Raw genomic sequence first — 15,789 nt, forward strand, 5'->3', positions numbered from 1 at the left:
ATTAAAATTACACCAACAAAACGCACACAAAAGAAATATGCTTTGTAATGTTTCTAAAACCAATGTATTACAAATGTATTACTAGTATGAAATAATGTGGTATGATGTTTAATTTCATTTTTTGTGACCGGAGTATTTCAACCAAAATATCACAGCCCCCAGCCAGGCAGTGTTTCAGCGTGAGGTGGAATAGGCTATAGTAGGATTCGTAGTTCTTTGACTTTGTGCGATTCATTTACCAGCTATGAAACAAAACGTCAGAAATACTTTGAGAACAGCTACTGCAGCATTTATTTTACTATAAATGTGATCATACTTGACTACTTTTATTCACAAATCCGAGTGAAATGCTCTCACTGTGGAGCCCTGACCACCCGCCATTGTGGCTAGTGAAATGGACAGCTTACCCGCAGATGCCAAAATCTACCCACATTTGGCTAGTGGCGGGTGTTAATATTAGGCCCTGCCTGTAAGTCATTGAAAATTGAAGATACAGTACCTCCACTGGAGATGGAGCTGTCTGACAGGTAATATCAGAACAATGCAATACACTGAGTGCAGTCCTTGTATTTCTGAAGGTGAAAGGTTCCATCTTCCATTCCATTCATAACATACCAGCTAATTCAACCAGCTCCAGCTGTATTGTATATGTGTGGTTGTCAGTGTTAACTCACCCAGTACTCGGAGTACATGGTGGTCTTCCTGAGAGGAGTTGTAGAGCGCCAGAGAGCCCAGGGAGCCAGCGCTGTACATGAACTCGCCATCTGGTGAAAAGGCCAGGCCCACCACCTCCCCTCTGTGCTGCCTGCAGAAACAAAAAAAACACAGGAGGACTCGAGGTGTTCTGAAAGATGAGACAGCGAGGATTATAATAAATAGCACTTTGATGTCATAGAAGCAAACCACACACACCTGTGAGCCCAAATGCGCACTTCACATTTCCATTTCAAACTCATGTAATTTACAGTATGATGGATTCTATCGAAATGTAACACGTTTCAAGTTAAACTGCAGTTTGTGAGTATTGTGTTTAGTGAATGACTACTGTGAGTATTAATGGAGTTTAGGCCATGGCCGTGTGTACGCTAATTTAGAAAGGTTGACCTCATCAGATAAGAGGACATTGCCCAGGATCAGAGAGCAGGGAACAGAGAACAGAGGATGGACGGGGTGCGATTCTGACATCTGGCAAAACAAAGAGAGAACCATGGACATTCCACAGCGGAAAGGAGGGGAACTCATTGGGGTCATAAAATGTATAGCTTGGGGAAGTGACGCCTACAAAGGAAGAGTATAAAATGTGTTGTGCGCTTTCTAAAACGTATGCACTCAGCTGACTGTCTCCTCGGTAGTAAACACTTCCTTACTGCAAAGAGTTTGCAATGGCTTTTTTCTTTTTAACAAGGATCAACGTTTATGATCGCTATGCTTGATGGACAGTTACAAGGATACCATGGCCTCATAGCCTAGGTTGCCCTTAACAGAATGAGCCCCGTTTGTTTACAGTGAAGAAAATAAGCAGCGGAGCCACGCACTTAAATGCCCTCCTGACTCCATTCTATAAGCACCAAAATGACTATCCGTTTCTATGAAGTGCCTGCCTTGTGACAACCTAATTTAGCTAGTCATGTTGGCAATAGAACAAGCTTTCAAATGATGCCCGCCCTAACCCAGATTGAGATTTAAATTTAAAAAATAACAACAGTAATTGTGTGATGGTGTAAATAACAACAGTCATTGTGTGATGGTGTAAATAACAACAGTAATTGTGTGATGGTGGGGACGCAGGGCTGTGTTCCAAACAAACATCTACAAGTCTGCTTCAGTTACTAAACGGCACAACTAAGAGCTCAAAAAAAGCACAGAAAAGGTTGAAAGCGCTTTCCTTTGAGTCATAAAAGCGCATTGAAAGTACTTAGAAACTGTGCACACTGGAGAGATGTGTGGCCATCAGTTAGACCCCTCACTCAAAACCTTCTCATTTAATTTTGTCTTACATTGCACCTACCCCCACAATCTTCATGAATATTCTTACTACGTTACAGAATGTATGCAGAGTATTTTCAGATTTCATTGTCGATAAATGTTGCGAAAAGTACAGTAAAACGTCAAATGCACGTAAAATCAACAGTTATTTTGGATTCAGTCGTGTCAGGTGAACAAGTGTCCTCACCCTAATCTCCAAATTGTTCCCTTTCAATTCCTGCCATGGTTATGCATATGCTTCTCACACTGTAGTTCTTCAGTTAGAAACATTTCAATTGGGCCCGATCCATATAGGCCAATTCCCACGATTGTAAAGGTGTAAAGGTTAACAAACACCCAAATACAATGAGTCACAGAGCGAGAGCCAAAAACGACACACTAATCATATATTTAATAAAACCATTTCCATTCTCCTTCTCTCTCTCTCATTCTCTAAACCTTTACACGGGTTAACACTGAAGTGTTCAAACTGCGGCAGTGGTCTCGGCATTCATACAAGACCTTATTAAATGTGTCTATAATAGCCTTGCTGCCAACTCTGTCCCACAGACTGTGTGTGTGTGTGTGTGTACAGTAGGTGTGCGAGCGAGTGTGGCTCAGTCACGAATCACAGATACTCTCATCTCCAGAAGGCCTCCGCTTGATTCCTCTATAACGAGATACCACACTGGTACCAACTGACAGACTGTGACAAGAGCCAATTCTCTGTCACCCATCCTACACCGCCATCGCCCATGCCTGTAAGAGGGTGAAAGATAGAGGCACAGCAGATGTCACAGGTGTGACACTTCCTTGTGAGGGGTGGTGGTAGTGTTCGAGAGGTTTATGGTAGGTCACAGTAATGACATGACTCAGCTGGCGGGATAAACAGTCACTGACTTAACCGGCTATATATTCAAATCAGCACCAAGACGTATGATCCACTGACAGCTAGTCACGTCCGGCAAATTGGCCGTCGGGTTACGGCGTCTTACAGCACGAGATCAGAATTGAAAGGATTATTGCGAGTCAAGGCAAAACTGTGCTGAAGGTCTTTCGCTGCTCAGAGACAGTATCTAGATTCTACTGTATCAAGGCACCACATAACTTCTGTTGTTCATTAATCCATCAACTCCAGAACCCACTATGTATACGACAGTATCTCCTCTAATCTGGGTCTACCTACCTGTGCTCTGCCAGTAGTTTGGCGCTGGCGATGTCAAAGACCCTGACGAGGCCGGAGCTGGATCCACAGGAGAAGACTTGCAGGCTGGGGTGGAAGGCCACGGAGCAGGGCGTGTCTTCAGAAACAAAGTCATACAGCTGGAGAAGGCCCAGAGGACACATAGCAGTCATGAGGTTACAGCGATTCAGTCAGATAAGATCACGGTGGAAGAGTCAGAATTCTAAGGAGGAGAGGTCAGTTATTTCAGGTGAGAGAAACCTTACAATAATTCTCGAAAAACATAACACTTACCATTTTCTTACTATCGCGTCGACCTGTACCAAACCGTGGGATTATCATTATCAACACTGTTCAAGCAACTATGGTGGACACATGACCAGGCCAGCTCAGTTTGCCTCAATTCGGCTCAGCAGTGCGAAAACAATATGTGGGTTTGAAAATGAGCCTTGTAGCTTTGAGCGTCAGTGTGTGCTCAGTTCCAGAGCTCGAGTTCCCACCTGCTGCATGGAGTCCATGTCCCAGACGCGCACGGTGCGGTCGCAGGAGGCGGTGGTGATGCGCCGACGGATACCGTCCACGCTGAAGCCCAGCACGCCGTCCGTGTGTGACCTCATCAGGGTGCTGTAGCCTCGGCTGCTCACGTCCAGGTAGCCCAGGTTACCGCTGGTGGTGGCCGCCATGACGCTGAGGCCGTCGTCGGACACGGACACAAGGCTCACAGGACCCTCGTGTTCTGGGGAGGAAAGACGGGGGGGGGCTGAGGAACACTGGAGTGTGTGTCTGTGTACTGTAGGCTGAGAAAGTGCGTTGGCTGAGGAAATGGGAGGCAGCGTGCGCGGAATGTGGGTTTGTGATTAAACGGCAGCGATTACATTACTCTAAAATCCCATCAAGCCTCCTTTGAAACCCTTCATACGAGCAATACGATTTTAGCTCTTTGATAGGTGGTTTGACTGGGATTCAACCTGGAAACCCGTTTGATATGAGTTGTCTTCAAACACCTTCAGTTAATCAGAGACATTTACTTCAAACAAGTTGCCAATTCTTTAGATGCCAGTCAATATTGACACGCTGAATGCGGCAGATGTACTGAATAAAACAAATGACTGTGGCTGAGTGAGATGTCTTTTCTTCCTGCCACTGGTTTTGCAGATGACTTTAGGACTGAGTGATGTGGTTGTTTTTTTAACCTATATTAGGGAAAGGGAGATACCTAGTCAGCTGTACAACTGAATGCCTTCAACTGCCTTCTTCTGTATTTAACCCAACCCCTCTGAATCAGAGAGGTGCGGGGGGCTGCCTTAATCGAACTCCACGTCTTTGGTGCTCGGGGGAACGGTGGGTTAACTGCCTTGCTCAGGGGCAGAAGGACAGATTTTTAGCATGTCAGCTCGGGGATTCGATCCAGCAACCTTTCGGTTACTGGCCCAACACTAGGCCACCTGCCGCCGAAATCACTCTGGATTAGAGTGTCTGCTGAATGACTAAAATGTTCAATGTAAATGTAGATGATTGACAGACCGAGCAGGGATGGAGCTGAATGTTAAAATAATGTTGAACTGTGCCTGTTCTCACCAGCCTCCAGGAACACGGTGGAGAAGTCTAGGGGCCAGAGCCGCAGGAAGCCGTCCTCAGAGCCTGTGGCGCAGAACGCTGATGAAACGCTGATGCTGTTGACAGCGATGCCCAGACCTGGTGGGAAGGAGAACATTTTTATTGTTTAGCACAGTTTAAAGTGATCTCATGTCTCACCTCAAATTACCTTTCTCTATCTCTCTCTCCCTCCCTACATCTCTTCCCACCCTCCTCCTCCACCGTCCTCTCACCCATGCCGAAGGTCTGTTTCTCACGGCGCTGAGAGTGGGGCTGCTGGGCAGGCAGCAGTCTCCTGACGTTCTTGATCGCCACGCTCCCGTAGTCTATCTCCAGGATGTGGCCACTGCGGCTACTGGCAAATCTATTGGAAACAAGGAAACCGAGGCTCCATAATGGCTCAAAGTCTTCTGAATTAGAAAATTGAGCACTTATGGCCTCCTCTCCGGAGAGTGGGCGGGATTAGGTACTTTAGATTGGGTTATTAGGGGATTGAGTGGTGTGGCTCCAGCAGGTGCGGTATCAGTCACTCAGAGGCAGTGATGTGTGGATCTTTTCAAACCTTTCATAGGCTCAGCGGGAGAGAAGTAGAGAGAGAGAGAGAAGTAGAGAGAGAGAGAGAGAGAGAAGTAGAGAGAGAGAGAAGTAGAGAGAGAGAGAGAGAGAGAGAGAGAAGTAGAGAGAGAGAAGTAGAGAGAGAGAGAGAGAGAGAGAGAGAAGTAGAGAGAGAGAGAGAGAAGTAGAGAGAGAGAGAGAGAGAGAGAGAGAGAAGGCACTGGGTTCTGATTCCACGAAATGGAACTACGCAGGGCTTGGAGGAAGACATAAGTAAGCTCACAGTTTGGAGAGCCAAATTTGCACATGAAACAATTTAAAAATGTTCTTCCGCCATGTATTAAGGTCAAGGTAATTTATCTTAGATGGTCAAATGCTTAGTGGGTCAGATTTAGCCTCGTAAACACCAGACAGAGTCACGCTGCGCTATCAGCAACATTCATGTAAGCTCGTGGGATCAGACAGCTTTGCGAGGCTTGGTCAGATTTACTGCAGAAGGGTTTCTAGATATACTGTGACATTTACACCCTTCCAGAAGTTATAGACTGCATCTCAAAATGGTACCCTGTTCCCTCTGTAGTGTACTACCTTTGACCAGAGCCCTGCACTATTTGGGATGCAGCCATAGCCTACCTACAATATATGAAAAGGTTAAAAAAGCTGAAAGGAGTGTGTGGACTCACAGCGTGCGGTCCTCAGGCTCGCGGTCAGCAGAGTGACCCTCCTCAAAGGCCACGTCGGTGAAGTCCAGGGCATGGTACTCCCCCAGGTTGACCGGACAAGACCGCAGGGCCCCGCTCCGCACACGCCACAACCGAACGTTATCCCGACCACAGGACACCATCCTGGAGCGTAAATACACAAAATAACATGTTTACATTTTGGCTATTTAGCAAAGGAAAAAAAAAATATATATATATATATATATATATATATATCATAGTGACACAAACTCAAGATGACAGAATGAACACATTCCTACACCCATTTATTTGAACCTCTATTGAATCCTGAATGAAGCCTTACATATTTGTATTGATTATGGATCCCCATTACTCTTTCTGGGGTCCAGCAAAATTAAGGCAGTTTACACACTTAAAACATTACAATACATTCACAGATTTCACTGCCTGAGGGCACACAGAACACACTGTGTGGCACCAGGCCCCTACTCCACCACTACCACATATCTACATGACTAAATACATGTGTATGTATAGTGCGTATGTTATCGTGTGTGTGTGTGTGTCAATGTTTGTGTTGCTTCACATATTGAAGTATGACAGACTAACGTTACCGTGTGTCATCAAAGAAGGAAATCTTCATGGTCTGTATGTCCACATCGGTGTGTGCTTTGGCCAGGACAGACACCTCTCCTCCTTTAGTGACACACAGGGTGTTCCACACAACCACCATCTGTGGAGGAGCGTTAAAAGAGTGAAAAGATTTGACATGGGCCCGCAGGTGCTCAAAAGTTCTATAGCTGCACCATTGAGAGCATCATGACTGGCTGCGTCACTGCTTGGTTCGGCAACTGCAAGGCACGACAGAGGGTAGTGAGTATACCCACTGCTGCTACCGTCTATTATACATCCTGTTCCCTAGTCACTTTAACCCGACCTAAACGCAGCAAAAAAAAGAAACGTCCTCTCACTCTCAACAGCGTTTATTTTAAGCAAACACGTGTCAATATTTGAATGAAACAAATACAAGTTCCACAGACATGTGACTAACAGAAATTGAATAATGTGTCCCTGAACAAAAAGGGGGGGGGGGGGGGGTTAAATCAAAAGTAACAGCCAGTATTGGTGTGGCCACCATCTGCATTAAGTACTGCAGTGCATCTCCTCCTCATGGACTGCACCAGATTTGCCAGTTCTTGCTGTGAGATGTTACCCCACTCTTCCACCAAGGCACCTTCAAGTTCCCAGGCATTTTTGGGGGGAATGGACATAGCCCTCACCCTCTGATCCAACAGGTCCCAGACCTGCTCAACAGGATTGAGATCCGGGCTCTTCGCTGGCCATGGCAGAACACTGACATTCCTGTCTTACAGGAACTCACGCACAGAATGAGCAATATGGTTGGTGGCATTGTCATGCTGGAGGGTCATGTCAGGATGAGCCTGCAGGAAGGGTACCACATGAGGGAGGAGGATGTCTTCCCAGTAACGCACAGCGTAGAGCTTGCCTGCAATGACAACAAGCTCAGTCCGATGATGCTGTGACACACCGCCCCAGACCATGACAGACCCTCCACCTCCAAATCGATCCCACTCCAAAGTACAGGCCTCGGTGTAACGCTCATTCCTTCAACGATAAACGCAAATCCGACTATCACCCCTGGTGAGAGAGAACCGCAACGTGTCAGTGAAGAGCACTTTTGCCAATCCTGTCTGGTCCAAGTGACGGCGGGTTTGTGCCCATAGGTGACGTTGTTGCCGGGGATGTCTGGTGGGGACCTGCCTTACAACAGGCCTACAAGCCCACAGTCCAGCCTCCCTCAGCCTATTGCGAACAGACTGAGCACTGGTGGAGGGATTGTGCGTTCCTGGTGCGTTCCTAAACTCAGGCAGTTGTTGTTGCTATCCTGTACCTGTCCTGCAGGTGTGATGTTCGGACGTACCAATCCTGTGCAGGTGTTGTTACACGTGGTCTGCCACTGCGGGGACGATCAGTTGTCCGTCCTGTCTCCCTGTAGCGCTGTCTTAGGCATCTCACAGTACGGACATTGCCCTGGCCACATCTGCAGTCCTCATGCCTACTTGCAGCATACCTAAGGCACGTTCACGCAGATGAGCAGGGACCCTGGGCATCTTTCTTTTGATGTTTTTCAGAGTCAGGAGAAAGGCCTCTTTAGTGTCCTAAGTTTTCATAAATGTGACCATAATTGCCTACCCTCTGTAAGCTGTTAGTGTCTTAACGACCGTTCCACAGGTGCATGTTCATTAATTGTTGATTGAACAAGCATGGGAAACAGTGTTTAAACCCTTTACAATGAAGATCTGTGAAGTTATTTGGATTTTTACAAATTATCTTTGAAAGCCAAGGTCCTGAAAAAGGGACATATTTTTTTGCTGAGTTTATATGTACATAGCTACAACAATTACCTTGTACAACTGCACATCGACTCAACACGGGTACTTCCTGTGTATAGCCACGCTATTTTCCACATCCTGTGCATAGCCACGCTATTTTCCACATCCTGTGTATAGCCACGCTATTTTCCACATCCTGTGTATAGCCACGCTATTTTCCACATCCTGTGTATAGCCACGCTATTTTCCACATCCTGTGTATAGCCACGCTATTTTCCACATCCTGTGTATAGCCACGCTATTTTCCACATCCTGTGCATAGCCACACTATTTTCCACATCCTGTGCATAGCCACGCTATTTTCCACTCCCTGTATATAGCCATGTTATTTTCCACTCCCTGTATATAGCCATGTTATTTTCCACTCCCTGTATATAGCCATGTTATTTTCCACTCCGTATATAGCCATGTTATTTTCTATTCCCTGTATATAGCCATGTTAATTTTCACTCCCTATATAAAGCCATGTTATTTTCCACTCCGTATATAGCCATGTTATTTTCTATTCCCTGTATATAGCCATGTTAATTTTCACTCCCTATATAAAGCCATGTTATTTTCCACTCCCTGTATATAGCCATGTTATTTTCCACTCCCTGTATATAGCCATGTTATTTACTATTCCCTGTATATAGCCATGTTAATTTTCACTCCCTATATAAAGCCATGTTATTTTCCACTCCCTGTTAATTTTCCACTCCCTGTATAAAGCCATGTTATTTTCCACTCCCTGGAACATGTTTTTTTTTTTTGCAAAAGGATAGATTTGGAGTTCGATAAACTTGGATTTTTCAGCAGGTACATACACAGGATGGTACCCTCCACAGCATGACCTTTGCTCCAGATCAAAACTCTAAACCTACAACCTAATTTTGACTAAAATTAACCAGAGAGATTACTGCTTCCAGGGTTATTTTTCCAAGCCTTATGGAGGGTGCTCTAGCAAACAAACAGCAGAGACCTGAGGACACCATCCAACCTGGAACTGAGTGAGCAGTGTTTGGTCTGATGCTATTTTGAAAGCCAAGAAGAAAAATAGAAAATGAAAAGTACATACCCAATTATATATTTTATATGGACTGAATGCTGCGTTAAGGCTCCCAGGCTTGCAAGGACAGACCAGATTCAAATTCAATTAGCATGAATGTGTGAAGTAAAGGGTGTCGAGGCCTTTGGGCCCAACAAGTGGCAGGAGTCTTTGAAGCATCCTCTGAAGCCCCCTCCTGCTGTTCAAAGACCATCCACTGGCATTTCCTACTAGAAATTTGCCTCCAGAAATAAAAGCTTCTCCCAAGTGGGCGTGACACCTACTCCCGTTGCCTGTTGCACTGCTGCTTGGATTCCACCTGGCGATCTGTTCACCGTCTGCCCTGGCCTGTCTCCCCCTGTCTGGTACAGGTACCCCCACCACACTCACCCCTCTCTCCCGAGCTTTTGCTCACCTCCAGCACTCATGCTCATGTTTTCTGCACGTTAACACTAGAAGCTTATTACCTAAAATGGATCAATTGAAAGTGTGGGTTTACAGCTCCAATCCAGATCTGTTGGTCATTACGGAGATGTGGTTAAAGAAGAGTGTTTTGAATACTGACGTTAACCTTCCTTGTTATAACCTTTTTCGGCAAGACAGATCTTCCAAAGGTGGGGGAGTGGCAATCTTTACCAAGGGTCACCTTCAGTGCTCGGTTGTCTCCACCAAATCTGTCCCCAAACAATTTGATTTGCTGGTTTTAAGCATTCAACTTTCAAATAGCTCTTTGTTGACTGTTGCCGGGTGCTATAGTCCTCCATCAGCACTGGTCTGTACCCTACCTGCCCTAAGCTCTCTCCTGGCCCCTTACACTAAGTCTGAACTTGTCCTGCTTGGTGACTTGAACATGCTTAATGCAACCGCTGTGTCAGATTTGTTTTTTACTTTACGGAAAAAGCATAATCTGAGAACGGTGCTCAGAGCCCAAACCAGCCAGAGAAATATCCTCCATGTTGGGTAGTCAACATTATTCATAAACAGCATTATAAATATTCACTTACCTTTGATGATCTTCATCAGAATGCACTCCCAGGAATCGCAGTTCCACAATAAATGCTTGTTTTGTTCGATAATGTCCATCATTTATGTCCATTTATGTCCAATAGCTTCTTTTGTTAGGGCGTTTGGTAAACAAATCCAAATGCGCAATCTGGTCCATTCGGACGAAACGTTCAAAAAGTTATATTACAGGTCAAAGAAACTTGTCAAACTAAGTATAGAATCAATCTTTTAGGATGTTTTTATCATAAAAGTGCAATGTTCCAACCGGAGAATTCCATTATCTTTTGAAAAGCAATGGAACGACAGCTACCTCTCAAGTGAAAGCGCGTGACTGAGAACGAGGCTGTAGGCAGACCAGACTCAAAGAGCTCCCATCCGGCTCCACATCACAGTAGAATCCTCAAGTTTCTAAAGACGGTTGACATCTAGTGGAAGCCTTAGGAAGTGCAACAACCAATATCCAACTGTGTTTTCAACAGGGGTGAGTTCAAAAACTACAAACCTCAGATTTCCCACTTCCAGTTTGGATTTTTTCTCAGGTTTTTAACTGCCATATGAGTTCTGTTTTACTCACAGACATCATTCAAACAGTTTTAGAAACTTCAGTGTTTTCTATCCAATACTAATAATAATAATAATAATAATATGCATATATTAGCATTTGGGACTGAGTAGAAGGCAGTTCACTCTGGCCATGCTATTCATCCAAAAGTAAAAATGCTGCCCCCTATCCCAAAGAAGTTAAGGGGATGTGCATCTATATTTCCATGTCTAAAAATTGTATTTATCAACATTTATGAGTATTTTTGTGAATTCACATGTCTCTCTGCAATATCACTGCATGTTTTGGAACTAGTGAACATAACACGCCAATGTAAAATATGATTTTGGGATATAAATATGAACTTTACCAAACAAAACATACATGTATTGTGTAACACGAAGTCCTATGAGTGTCATCTGATGAAGATCAAAGGTTAGTGATTACTTTTCTCTCTATTTGTGCTTTTTGTGACTCCTCTCTTTGGCTGGAAAAATGGCTGGGTTTTTCTGTGAGTTGGTGATCTAACAATCGTTTGTGGAGCTTTCACTGTAAAGCATTTTTGAACTCAGACACTGTGACTGGATTAACGAGAATTTTATCTTTAAAATGGTGCGGAACCCCAGTCCTAGACAGGTTAAACCACCTGACCAAGTCCTAAAGCAAATGGGACTCCCTAAATCCTTCTCAGATTATCACCAATCCCACAAGGTATGACTCCAAACACCCAGAAAAGGCTACTCTCCTCGATGTTATCCTCACAAATAATCCTGATAAGTATCAGTCTGGTGTTTTCTGTAATGACCTTAGTGATCCCTATTTTACAGCATGTGTTCGTAATGGCTGCTCAGTGAAACGATCTATCCTGATTTGTCATAGACAATTGCTAAAAAAAAACTTTAATGAGCAAGCTTTCCTTCATGAACTAGCCTCTAAAATGGTATAGAATTCGCTTGATCCCCTCTGTTGAAGACACTTGGACCTTCTTATTTGATATTTTCAGTGGTATTGTTAACAAACACACCCCTGCCCGTCCAACATTTCCTCATCTCCCACACTCTTCTAATGTGACTATCCCCGATGCTTCTCCCTATTTTTCCCCTGCCCCGCAACAAAGTTTCTCCCTGCAGGCAGTCACTGAGTCCGAGGTGCTGAAGGAGCTCCTTAAACTTGACCCCAAAAAACATCTGGGTCAGATGGTTTAGACCCTTTCTTCTAAGGTTGCTGCCCCTATCATCGTCAAGCCCATCTCTCCTTTCTGGGGAGGTTCCCATTGCTTGGAAGGCAGCCACAGTCCGTCCTTTATTTAAAGGGGGAGATCAAGTTGATCCTAACTGTTCTATTTCGCCCTGTTAATCAAAAGTGTTGGAAAAACATGTCAATCAACTGACTGGCTTTCTTGATGTCAATAGTATTCTCTCCGGTATGCAATCTGGTTTCCGCTCAGGTTGTGGATGTGTCACTGCAATCTTAAAAGGTCCTCAATGATGTCACCATTGCCCTTGATTCTAAGCAATATTGTGCTGCTATTTTTATTGACTTGGCCAAAGCTTTTGATACGATAGACCATTCCATTCTTTTAGGCTGGCTAAGGAGTATTAGTGTTTCTGAGGGGTCTTTGGGCTAGTTTGCTAACTACCTCTCTCAAAGAGTGCAGTGTATAAAGTCAGAAAATCTGCTGTCTTAGTCACTGCCTGTCACCAAGGGAGTACCCCAAGGCTCGATCCTAGGTCCCAAGTTCTCATCAATTTACATCAACAACATAGCTCAGGCAGTAGGAAGATCTCTCACCCATTTATATGCAGATGATACAGTATTATCCTCAGCTGGCCCCTCCACAGATTTTGCGTTAAATGCTCTACAACAAAGCTTTCTTAGTGTCCAAAAAGCTTTCTCTACCCTTAACCTTGTTATGAACACCAAAACAAAGGTCATATGGTTTGGTAAGAAGAATGCCCCACCTCCCACAGGTGTGATTACTATCTCTGAGGGTTTAGAGCTTGAGGTAGTCCCCTCATACAAGTACTTGGGAGTATGGCTTGACGATGCATTGTCCTTCTCTCAGCACATATCAAAGCTGCAGGGCAAAGTTAAATCTAGACTTGGCTTCCTCTATCATAATCGCTCTTCTTTCACCCCAGCTGCCAAACTAACCCTGATTCAGATGACCATCTTACCCATGCTAGATTACAGAGACATAATTTATAGATCGGCAGTTAAGGGTGCTCTCGAGCGGCTAGATGTTCTTTAACATTCAACCATCAGATTTGCCACCAATGCTCCTTATAGAACACATCACTGTACTCTATACTCCTCTGTAAACTGGTCATCTCTGTATACCCTTTGCAAGACCCACTGGTTGATGCTTATTTATAAAACCATCTTAGGCCTCACTCCCCCCTATCTGAGATATCAACTGCAGCTCTCATCCTCAACATACAACACCCGTTCTGCCAGTCACATTCTGTTAAAGGTCCCAAAGCCTCCCGAGTGGGAGGCAGTGCCACCAGAGACTCTGGGTTTGAGCCCAGGCTGCCGCGACCGGGAGGTCCATGGGGCGACGTACAATTGGCCTAGCGTCGTCCGGGTTTGATTGATTTCAGTCCCCATTTGGACTAATCTTCCAAGAGTGCTTAAACATTAAAATACGAAAACATTTTCACATATAACACACTATTACAAACATACATAACACACTGACCCAATAAATACTCAATCTAAAAAAAATATTGATTCTTCATCTACTATAGTCCCACAACATTTATATGTATTATATTCCAATTGTTTTAAAAGCATGTTTAAATGTATATATTGAAAAGGATTCTAGTTTGCTCAGTTAATTTATTCAATTTCTTTATTGCTCTAAATCTAAATGTTCTTTTGCCTATTTCTCTTTTCTGACTGGATAACGCATAGATGGTGGACAATCTATTCCTAGTATTTACAGAATGTATGTCTCTTACCAACTGAATACCGTTATAGATAGAACTTGGTCGTTTTAAATGATGTATATTATCAAATAAAATAAGCATGTTTTTTTCAATTATCCTGTCGATTGATGACCAACCAAGAACACTGCGCATGACTGCAACAGAAGAACCATATCTCCCACTTAAAACAATCCTTGCTGATTTGTTCTGTGCATTCTGCAGCCTCCTAACTTCACTTAATGATGCATTTCCCCAGACCACAGAACAGTAGTTCACCTGACTCTCAATTAATGCTTGTGTTATTTGCTGAATAATTTTTCTTGGTAAATATTTAGCTATCCTTCTGATTATGCATGCTGTTTTAATATTTTTTTTTATATACATAGATTAGTTATTTGAGATGATCATGATAAGCAGTTGTCTAGCTGCACTCCCAATAGTTTGGTTTCTGCCACTTATTCAATTTGTACTCCTCCCATACTTAATTGTATCCCATGCTGTTTTGGCATTTTCCTAGTTGAACAGATCAACATAACTTTGGTTTTCTTGATGTTTAAAACAAGTTTGTTTTGGCAAACCCACTCCCTGATGTTCTCCAAATCTCCTTGTAAAGCTTGCTGTACCTGTTTAACCGATTGTCTTGCTGCATAAATTGTAGTATCAACTGCAAATATAGTAGCTTAAGTTTCAGCTAAGGCATAGGGAAGATCGTTGGTATATATTAAATAAAGAAGTGGCTCAAGGCAGCTGCCCTGTGGTATTCCACAGTTTAACACGAGGGGAAGAAAATGAACCATTGATATAGGTGAACTGTTTCCTGTCAGTTAGATACAGTGGGGCAAAAAAGTATTTAGTCAGCCACCAATTGTGTAAGTTCTCCCACTTAAAAAGATGAGAGAGGCCTGTAATTTTCATCATAGGTACACTTCAACTATGACAGATAAAATGAGAAGAAAAAAAATCCAGAAAATCACATTGTAGGATTTTTAATGAATTTATTTGCAAATTATGGTGGAAAATAAGTATTTGGTCACCTACAAACAAGCAAGATTTCTGGCTCTCACAGACCTGTAACATCTTCTTTAAGAGGCTCCTCTGTCCTCCACTCGTTACCTTTATTAATGGCACCTGTTTGAACTTGTTATCAGTATAAAAGACACCTGTCCACAACCTCAAACAGTCACACTCCAAACTCCACTATGGCCAAGACCAAAGAGCCGTCAAAGGACACCAGAAACAAAATTGTAGACCTGCACCAGGCTGGGAAGACTGAATCTGCAATAGGTAAGCAGCTTGGTTTGAAGAAATCAACTGTGGGAGCAATTATTAGGAAATGGAATACATACAAGAGCACTGATAATCTCCCGCTATCTGGGGTTCCACGCAAGATCTCACCCCGTGGGGTCAAAATGATCGGTGAGCAAAAATCCCAGAACCACACGGGGGATGACCTGTGAGAGAGCTGGGACCAAAGTAACAAAGCCTACCATCAGTAACACACTACGCTGCCAGGGACTCAAATCCTGCAGTGCCAGACGTGTCCCCCTGCTTAAGCCAGTACATGTCCAGGCCCGTCTGAAGTTTGCTAGAAAGCATTTGGATGATCCAGAAGAAGATTGGGAGAATGTCATATGGTCAGATGAAACCAAAATATAACTTTTTGGTAAAAGCTCAACTCGTGTTTGGAGGACAAAGAATGCTGAGTTGCATCCAAAGAACACCATACCTACTGTGAAGCATGGGGGTGGAAACATCATGCTTTGGGGCTGTTTTTCTGTAAAGGGACCAAGACGACTGATCCGTGTAAAGGAAAGAATGAATGGGGCCATGTATCGTGAGATTTTGAGTGAAAACCTCCTTCCATCAGCAAGGGCATTGAATATGAAACCT

At 43.9% G+C, this 15,789-nt stretch overlaps 1 protein-coding gene across 4 annotated transcripts in view; it reads right to left on the reverse strand.

Annotated features, from left to right (window-relative positions):
- wdr90 (WD repeat domain 90) overlaps positions 1–15,789 on the reverse strand; it is a 58,911-nt gene that overhangs the window by 24,237 nt on the left and 18,885 nt on the right. For all 4 annotated transcript variants that reach the window (XR_016487169.1, XR_016487170.1, XM_036946479.2 and 1 more), the window contains exons 15-21: positions 6,597–6,715; positions 5,983–6,144; positions 4,978–5,108; positions 4,727–4,843; positions 3,649–3,884; positions 3,152–3,288; positions 675–805 (exon numbers count right to left, since the gene is read on the reverse strand). Coding sequence is in view for 2 of the 4 variants with exons in the window: in XM_036946479.2 (XP_036802374.2) it covers positions 675–805; positions 3,152–3,288; positions 3,649–3,884; positions 4,727–4,843; positions 4,978–5,108; positions 5,983–6,144; positions 6,597–6,715 (1,033 nt within the window). In the remaining 2 variants the exon portion in view is untranslated. The remainder of the gene's footprint in view (positions 1–674; positions 806–3,151; positions 3,289–3,648; positions 3,885–4,726; positions 4,844–4,977; positions 5,109–5,982; positions 6,145–6,596; positions 6,716–15,789) is intronic.

This window comes from Oncorhynchus mykiss, chromosome 16 (genome assembly GCF_057628025.1).
Source record: "Oncorhynchus mykiss isolate SJ-2025 chromosome 16, ASM5762802v1, whole genome shotgun sequence".
Lineage (NCBI taxonomy): Eukaryota > Metazoa > Chordata > Actinopteri > Salmoniformes > Salmonidae > Oncorhynchus > Oncorhynchus mykiss.